The sequence below is a fragment of the Austrofundulus limnaeus genome, unplaced genomic scaffold, assembly GCF_001266775.1.
Source record: "Austrofundulus limnaeus strain Quisiro unplaced genomic scaffold, Austrofundulus_limnaeus-1.0 Scaffold26, whole genome shotgun sequence".
Taxonomy (NCBI): domain Eukaryota; kingdom Metazoa; phylum Chordata; class Actinopteri; order Cyprinodontiformes; family Rivulidae; genus Austrofundulus; species Austrofundulus limnaeus.
This window is the reverse complement of record NW_013952428.1, coordinates 21701-31371: the sequence shown is the minus strand read 5'-3', so window position 1 is coordinate 31371 and position 9671 is coordinate 21701. Positions and strand designations below refer to the sequence as shown.

General features: G+C 39.2%; 1 protein-coding gene across 2 annotated transcripts in view; it reads left to right on the top strand.

The window, feature by feature from the left end:
* LOC106515062 (contactin-4) overlaps positions 1-9671 on the top strand; it is a 116128-nt gene that overhangs the window by 92827 nt on the left and 13630 nt on the right. The window contains exons 14-18 of one of the 2 annotated variants that reach the window (XM_014004675.1): positions 1204-1321; positions 1638-1796; positions 2979-3128; positions 6088-6158; positions 8293-8527. In XM_014004675.1, coding sequence (XP_013860129.1) covers positions 1204-1321; positions 1638-1796; positions 2979-3128; positions 6088-6158; positions 8293-8527 — 733 coding nt within the window. Of the gene's footprint in view, positions 1-1200; positions 1322-1637; positions 1797-2978; positions 3129-6087; positions 6159-8292; positions 8528-9671 lie in introns of both variants that reach the window. The other variant, XM_014004674.1, reaches the window with a different exon arrangement.

Here is a 9671-nt window from a genome sequence, read left to right as displayed (position 1 = left end):
GACAGAAGCGAGGCTGCCATACACAGGCGCCACCGGACCCTCTGACCACCATCAGTAGGCAAGGCGGGTAAGGTGTCTTGCCCAAGGACAGAACGACTGAGTYGACTGGATGGGAATCGAACCGGCGACCTTCCGGTTCCAGGTCGACTACCCTAACCACTCTACCACAGCCGCCCCAAATCTGGAGGATGACATTAAAAATGCCCAATCAATGTGTAAATTTCAGAGAATGAAAAAGGTTAATTTATTGGAGAAATATGTAAATGTAAGAATTGTTGCTCAAGTAGGAGTTAAACCTTTATTATTTTACTTTTTTTTGTTTTTGTAATCTGAAGATTATTTTTGATTGAATTTATTTATTTGAGAACAAAGGGGCAGCTATAATAAGATTATTTTCTTCTTCTGCTACCTTTCATTTAATTTATTATTTGTATTTTTGTTGTGTGTTGAATGTATGTTGTGTTCAGAAACATTAAAACATTATAGTGTAAAAGGGGCTTTAGTATTATTCAGATGTGTCGCTACTTTACCAATTTTACTATCATCAAAAAAATTAAGATTCCTCAAAAATTACTGGAATAAAAAAGAAAATCCAGTGAATTCATGTTTTTCAGTTACTGATTTAGGCATTTCTTGATGCATGATTTAAAGTTGCTGCCTAATAAATTGCTGTTCATCTCTAATTACATTGATTAGGCTTCCAGGCAATCCACAGAAATCCTACTTTCACTGTGCCACAACTTTCAGCCATCTTCAATACAGAACCTGCTCAGTTTGACCCTGATGAAGTCATATTGTAGAAAAGGGAATTGTAATTRGAGACAGAATGAAATTCTCTTCTAAAAACCTAACTGTCACACTAGCCATTAGGCTGCTTCATATAACATTCAGCAATCCTAATCAAGCTAAAAGAGCAAGTTCAGTTCTGTAATTGCATTGATAAAATAAATCCAYAGMGTTGTGTTTCTYTATTCTCTTTAGASAATAGAGAAAGAGACTGCATGATGAATTGTGGAATTATTTTTCAAGGCACACATATATATAAGTTTGAGTATACTGTTACTGTGTTAGTCTGGATTTGTTTCCCAGGAGGCCGGCAGTATCAAGGTAGTTTTCAGATTACAATAGCTGGTGGGCTGCCACGTTACTTATACGTCTGTCTGCTTTTGTGTGCATGGTTGTGCGTGCTTTGAATGACAGCAGCATTCGGCAGGAGACATTATGATTCGAAACATCCAGCTGAGGCATGCAGGGAAGTACACGTGTGCAGTGCAAACCAAGGTGGACAGCATTTCCATTGCAGTGGACTTGGTTGTTCGAGGTAAGTTATCTCATACTATAACCAGCTTCATGCTATGAGGGAATGAACTACTGAAAAGTTTGCCAGGTAATTTTTTTAGGGGGGGTTCAAGATTTAAAAAAAAAGTCTACTGTCTAATTAGACCGTATAGATCCCAAAGGTTTTACTCTGAACTGACTTTGCTTCAGTTGCTGCAGGTGCTAAAACCACTCTGTTTCTGCAATCTTTCCATCTCATTCTCATTTACATTTACCCTCCCTCCTTTACCCCTGCTCCTCCATCTATCCCGCTATCTCTCTCTCTTTCCTCTTTCTTCACTGGCTATACCATCTATCAGGTCCCCCAGGCCCCCCCACTGGCATCCATGTAGAAGAAATCACTGATACYACAGCCTCTCTGTCCTGGAGGCCTGGTCCTGATAATCACAGTCCAATTACAGCATACACCATCCAGGCCAGGACACCATTTTCCCTGGGGTGGCAGGCTGTCACCACAGGTAAGCTCTCTCCAACCAGCCGTGGTCTTCTACAGTCACAAGGAGGGGGCCACTCTCCACTCTGCCTGCCTGTGAAAATATTGAAGATGTAATTTTTACTCCAGCACGAAATGGCACACAATAGCATCTGAATCATTGACCGCTATATTATCGGACTCCTGGGAGCCCTGAAACATGGATCTCTTCCTGATGATGAAGTGTRTTACCAGGACTGCAATATGATAGTGTAGTTACATAGCACATTTTCCTTAAYGGGATCCTTTCTATTCACGCATTATTGGTGTAATGTGCTTTTGTTCTACACCTTACTATACACATGCACTATATATTTTRCAAATTAAAGCCCACTCCTATCTGTGATAGTTTTTTCTCCTGTTGTTGGTTTGTAATGCCTGAAAGTGTTCCCTAGCTTTATAGAACATTTGTTTTGCAACATTTGTTTTTCAGTGGGGAAAACTCATCATGTGTTAGTTTGGTTTACATACTGCTACGTAGATAAAATAATGCTGAATGTATTGTTTCATGCAGTCTTTTAAGGCCCCATCCAAATGGGAACAGCKTTTTAAGATTATGAAAAGGTGATTAATTGTTTTAGTCTTGCAACAATATGGGATTGGTCTTTAAGGAACTCTAAAATGGTATAATTTTAAAACAGGTTCCAGAGTTAGAAAATCTCCAACCTTAATGTATTTTTCTGTGTTTCTGTGTGCTTGAAACAGTTTATCGGCACGATGGATCAGTGGTTAGCACYGATGCCTCATAACAACAAAKTCCTTGGTWAAATCCCTGGTTTGGACCTRGGGTTTTCTGAGTGCTCCAGTTTCCTCCCATAGAACAAAAACATGCACATTACATTGCCTTCCATTCCAGGTTTTATTTAACAATGTCATGTTTGAGTATATTTTCAGAGTCAACTAATGAAAATATTGTTTTTGAAAAAAATGCCTTTTCATGTTGACAAAACCTAAAATTCCTTTATTTATTTATTTTCATTTTTAGGTTTAATGCATCTTTGTGGTGAATTACTAATGTTACCATTGCTCCAGTTTTTTTTTAGTTCTTTCAGGTCTGTCAGGCTGCAGAATAGACTGCTGCTGTAGTTTAGCTAACACACTCATGGAAATCACACTCTGGACTCGTAAAGTTTTGTTAAAACTGAAGGCGCTGTTTGTCTTATGCCAGTTCCTGACATGGTTGGGGGCCACCAGTTGACAGCTACAGTAATAGACCTGAACCCTTGGGTGGAGTATGAGTTTCGAGTCCTGGCAAGCAACAGAATTGGAACGGGTGAACCCAGCAAGCCATCGAAACAAGCAAGGACAAAGAGCAACTGTACGTATTGTAACCTGTTGCATGTTTGTTTTGTTTTTGTTCGAGAAGAATATAATTTTAACAGCTTAAAGTTATTTTTTGTTTGATTGTTTGATGCATCAAACAACACATTGATGCTCCAGTATAGTTACATTTAACAAGTGTTCAGGATTACCTGGACACTTTATAATTAATGGATGACAAACTGCCAGAAACCTTCCACTCAACACTGCAGCCTAACGCAACGTTAGTGGCCAACTAGTTGCAGATAATGTTACTTTTCACAGGTAAACCAGGTGGTAACCAACCCGTAACTAAGTTAAAAGGCAATTACCAAATAAGCGTACATTTTTCAGAAAGAAATGAACGCTTGTAAATGTCATCTGCTGGTATTAAATGAAGCTGTAAGTCTGACGATCTGTTGTATAAAAAGTCATTTAGCGGTAATTATTTTCTAGAYATTCTGAAGTTACTCTTTCAGGAAAAAATACATAACACATATATTTAGTATGTTTTTTGCATAATTCCATTTGGAAAATTATGAATGTATTAAAAATGTTCAAAATTTACGCATAAAGTAAACAGTGTAAAGTTTAGACCAATTTGGTTTCAAATTCACACGTTTTTTTTTATCAGTATTAATTTAATGTATTTTCACATGTGATTTCTGTTTGTGTTTTTTCTGTAAAAGTACACAAAATATTATTGGTTTTCTTTCTGCTGCTTTCTTCAGCAGTCACCACAGTAAGCAAACTCACATGAAAGATTTGGCAATGTTTGATTCCARATACCCTTATGACTCAGCCCTCTGTTAAAAATAAGCGGCCATCAGAGCACCAACGTCATTAGTCTGATGGTTCTCTTGCATGTGAACAATCAGTTTTGATTTTCACCGGTAAACTTGTTGATCCACTATTTAAAGGTACTGCTTATAAGGTTGAAATACCCAAGTAGGGGTCTTTGCAGAACGTGTTGTCCTGTGGGCGGAGACGGCCCAACTCGTCATTGGCTGAGGTCTTCATGTGGGCGGAGACGTCCCTGCTCGTGATTAGCCGACGTCTTAATGTGGGCGGAGATGGCCCAAGAGATGTGATTGGTTAGATTGACGGTGGGGTTTGGGGAGGCTGGAGGCAGCGAGAAGTAGCTTGGTCGAGTCGGGCAGGAAGCAACGTTTTTTTTAATTAATTTTGTCATAACTTGAGAAAGAGTGCTAGCTGCACAAAATTTGAACGTCATACATGTGAAGGGATATGTAAGAATATGACTCGGTCAAAACATCCCTAACCAGCCTGTCATTTTTTTTTTGCAATCTTTTTACAGGCTGGTTAGTGATGTTTTAACCAAGCCATATTGTTACACATCTTTTCACATGTACGACGTTCAAATTTCGTGCAGCTAGCACTTTCCTTTCTCAAGTTATGACTAAAATTTATCTTAAAAACATGTTGCTTCCTGCCTGACTCGATCAAACTACTCCCCGCTGCCTCCAACCTCCTCAAATCCCACCGTCAATCCGACCAATCACGTCTCTTGGGCCATCTCCGCCCACATCAAAACCTCCACCAATCACTAGTAACGTCTTCTCCGCCCACAGGACAAAACCTACTGCAGAGATCTTTACTCGAAATACCTGCAACTCCTGACTGCAGAAGTCTCCTGGAGAAGAGCTGAAACGTTTCAACCACTAAAAACTCTTTCAAAGGACCTACTCAACGTTATTTTGATTTTAAAAGATCAGTTCACATACATACATTAAAATTAATTAACTCATGTTTTAAATTTTTGAATTAAATTTGAGCTGTTCTGCCTGCTTATGGAGTGTAGCATCTGGCTAGCTTGATAGCATGTGTCACATGTCACAGTTTAGCCATGTCTCTGAGGATAATGATCTTAGTCTCCAAATTTTTTGTAGTTGACGACGCAAAATTGACTTTCATTTAACTTGTTCACCAACAACTGTATATTTGTGATGAAAATGCCGGGAAATATAGCTAATGTTACACTGTGTTTAGCTTAGCTCATAGCTTTCCCTGCTTACCGTACGTTTGTTTATGGTTTCAATATCAGTTATGAGACTTTGGCTCACGGGGAAAGTATATAGACTTCAGTGTTTTGGAAATTTCAGGGGTTAGTCTGATAGTTGTGATAACTCTACTGGAGAAATGTATTCTGATTTCTAAAATCTCACGATATAAAGCACCAAATCACAACAAACATCTCAGGGTAGGTTACTGCACAAAAACATTCAAACACAGTATWAAAGCCACTTAGTAAAAGTTATCAATCTAAGGAGGCCTGCAGATTGCATTAATCACTTTATCACAGCCTCCCAGCCTGAGCAGCACATTGGCAACATTGGAAAGAAAAAAACTTCCTTTAAACAGAAAAAAAAAAAAACCTCCAGCAGAACCAGAACCAGGACAAAGGGCCATCTGCTTTGACTTGTGCTGGCTTTGAGAGGACAGGAAATAGATACAGACAAACACAAAACCAGGCCAGGTGTAACTTTTTAAAGGAAGAAAGACAAAGTAACACGTGTTTAAAATAGAAATAATTACACATAAAAAGKAAAGACAGCAGCAAACTAAGGAAAGCGGTCAATTTGTCCTCCAGCAGTATAAGCCTATAGCAACAGAACTAAGGGATACAGCAGCTCAGGAAACCCAAGCCAACCCAAGCTATAGGATTTATCAAAAAGGAAAGTTTTAATTCTTGCCCTAAAAGTAGACAGTGTCAGCAGTCTGTCTACTCACACTGCATCACACTGTATTGTCATGTCAAAAGCAAAAACATGACATCAAATTTTATTTTGTCTTTTCAAACAACATTCTAAACAATTGCAGAAAGTTAAAAGGTAATAATTATTTATATTTTAGATGTAAAAAGTTGCCAAGTTGCCACAGAAAAAACAAAGATTWTTTTGTTTTTAGACGTCTTTGTGCAGCTAACGTGGCTGAGCTAATCTGTTTTCTTCCTGCAGCTCCGAAGGTCACTCCAGCTAGTGTGAGTGGAGGTGGAGGCAGTCGCTCCGAATTAGTCATCACATGGGAGGTAAGCAAGACCCCCTCACCCATGGAGAAGGCAGCCAGACACCATTACTCTCTTTGGATCCAGGCCCCTGTTTCATTAATAACTAGTGAATGGCTTAATGTATGGCATTTCATTTTTAGGAACAGAGAGGCAATAACTGCTGCTGTCACCGAGGGAGAGTAAAAAATGCTTTTGAGGTTTCATTAAGATAATTAAACTCAATGGTTCCTTCAAAGTCAAATCTTTTTTTTTCCAGATCATTTTCCCTTTCTTTCTTTTTTCCCTTTTTGTTTGGCTTTGTRGATTTCTGTTCAAACAAAGCTCCCACATATGAACAGAGCTTCAAAAGCCTCTATGTATGTAGACTGCTTGAAATCATCCTGCTGTAAAATGTCTCATAAAAATCAGTCTTGATGTTCAAGACACAAAGCTTTAATTAAATGACAGCTGAAAAATGCTTATATTTGGACTCCGTCATGAAAATTCTTGAGGCATTTCCCTTTGACACAAAAGTAGAAATGTGTGTGTGATTTTAACTTTTGCCTAAATAAAAAAAAAGCCTTTGTGTTTCTGTTAGCTTGAAGCTGAAGCATGCTTTATGACCACAGGGGACCAGCTTCTTGTGGTTATGACAGTTTGAGGAAGTTTGTGTGTCTTTTTGTGTCTGCGCTGTTGGTAGACTGGACATTTGCCATCTTTTTACAGCAACTTTTTATTTACTTAATAATAATAATAATGCATTATTAGTCTTATATAGCACTTTTAGAGACCCTCGTTCATTCACACACACATTCACACACTGATGGTGGTAAGCTACATTTTAGCCACAGCTACCCTGAGACATGCTGGCACTACTTCAGGTCTTTTTTTTTCTCATTGTCCAACTAGATCCCACATAGCTGTAGCTTATATGATCCCCGCATGCAAAGCATCAGTGCACCAGAACTCACCTGGACAGAGTTATTGTCTTATAGCCCCTCATCAGAGCTAAAAAACAAAACAATCTGAAGCTCCTGTGTGAATAGTTTTTGAGTTATAAGCATTTTTGTATGTCCAGACACCCCCTGTCTAGATGGAGCCCCGTCCTCAAATATGAGGTCTATCTTAAAACCATTTGTTGACACAGTATAGGTCAGACACATCTACATTCCTGCCAAATTTCATGTTGATTGGTGCAGCCGTTTTCATGGTTGACTAAAAATCACAGAAAACAAAAAAGACGGTATGAAAATAATATGAACCCCGCTTCACGTGCGGGGGATCATAATAAGTATGTGCTTTGTTGACTAATGCTACACTCACACCGAACGCATTTTGAGCAGCAAAAATGCAACCAACGCCTCAAGTTGGACACGCTATGTTCAGACCGGGACACAGACTAGAGGTGCGTCTGAAGAGGCAGATGAAATAAAGATAAAATAAAGAAAATTGCTTTGCTTTATTTACTAAAGAGCAAGCGAATGTTGCAAACCAGATAATTAATTCACCAGATGATTTAGAGRCGGTCTGTTTGGTTAGTTTCACCACACCAGGAGCTGTGATCTGACGAAATATTTTTATCCCGAGCCCACACCACGGTCAGTTTAACGAGCTGCTGACCTGCATCGGTGCTGATATCTCCAGCCAGAACACCAACTGCAGACGGTCGATTTCAGCTAAAGAGCTCCTGTCTGTCTGTTTCAGGTTAGTGGGCAACATTCAGGAAACCGTCACGTGGAAAAATTAATCTCTCTGATTGGTTGACGCTGCGTGTCGAGCAGCAAAAGTTCAGATTTTTGAACTGGAGCATTGGCTGCTTTCGCCACACCGCATGCACAGAAAATGCTCTACCGCTACCTTCTGCTTCGTTGTACGCCGCGCTAAACAGACCTGACACGCTGCGAGACCCCTAGAGGAGCGTCCACAATAGACTTTGCATATAAACCAGCCGCTCCTGCAGCTCAAAACGCATTCGGTGTGACTGTAGCATAATAGGGATTTATGAATGAGATGAGGAGCTATGACTGGACTATACAAAGACCTGTGTTGATTACCCGCACTATTAAACTGTAGTTACATTGCTATATGTATATCCCAGCATTCCTTGAAAGAAGTCACACTGCCTGTCAAATCATGCCAAACTTTTAAACTCATTCACTCACTTTTCTTTCTGCAGCCTGTTCCAGAGGAGCTACAGAACGGACCGGGGTTTGGCTATGTGGTGGCTTTTCGTCCTCATGGTGCCACAGGCTGGATGCAGGCAGCCGTCCCATCACCTGAGGCTTCCAGATATGTCTTTAAAAATGAGAGCATCCAGCCATTCTCACCTTTCCATGTCAAGGTTGGAGTTTACAACAATGAAGGGGAGGGGCCATTTGGATCTGTTACCACCATCTACTCTGCTGAGGAGGGTCTGTTTATACTTATGTCATATATAGTACTGCATTTTAACAGAAATAACCAGTTGGGGAACAAAGCCTGTTTCCGAGCTGTTTATTTTTTCAGAACAACTGACAGCTTATTTTTTGTGCTATGTTTTCAGGAATGGGACACTAAACATTTCAAGATGTTCAGTTGAGGTTCATTCTGCACTATCGTTTAAATAATTTGTTAATCATAAACTCTAACATAGAACCAGTTGTCACATTAAGTAAAGTATGGCAGTATTAAAAGCCATGTCAACTTGCATGCCAGCATTTTAAACTAATCTCACCTTATTATGCAAAAAGGTGTAACGAGTTGTACCTGCTGCTGTCACACCTTGTGCTATAACGCCAGCTCTTGTGTGACATGTTGAAGGTGACTCACAGCTACTACCACATAAAATTAAGTTCAAGATTGGTAAATCTGACTGAGTTATGTGTTTTAAGTTCTCTTGGGTGTGGCAGACATATTTAACTGAGTTGATTCCAAAAGTGAATGAGTTGTTGAATTATTTCTAAACGCTTCATTGAAATCCATTCAGTGGTCCTTGTATTTTGAGAACAAAAGTTGACTACAAATGTTAATGGAAATTTTTTTAAAAATGGATTGTGCAGTTAGTTAGCAGTGGTGGGCACTAGTCCCCTAAAGCAGAGATTCTTGACCTATGCCGTGAGCGCCCCCTTGAGGGCCTCAAAAGAACAACAGTTTATAACTTTGGGCCCCAGAGGGCCGTGGGACCGCATTGCTTTTAAATAAGATGCAATACACTTTCTCACCACTAGTAGCGGTAGTGCACCACTCAGATGTTTAACAACCTTTTAAATATGTAGAAGAAGAAACTTAGATACCTGCCAAAAATGGAAACTTATTTTAAATGAAAAATAGAAGCAAAAATGAAGGTAACTCATCAAAAAAGGCCAAAGTTTGTCGCTGATATGAAGTGAAGCTTCTATTTCTATCATGCAGTATTTTAAAAGTTCAGAACATTATCAAATACAGTTGCAGATACAGCTATATTTTAATTTGCACTTTATCAAATTATTTTTTGTAGTTTATTTTAAAATATTTTAATGTATTTTAAAGAGTTATTGTTTATGTTAAATATATGTGTGTGTGTGTGTGTGTGTGTGT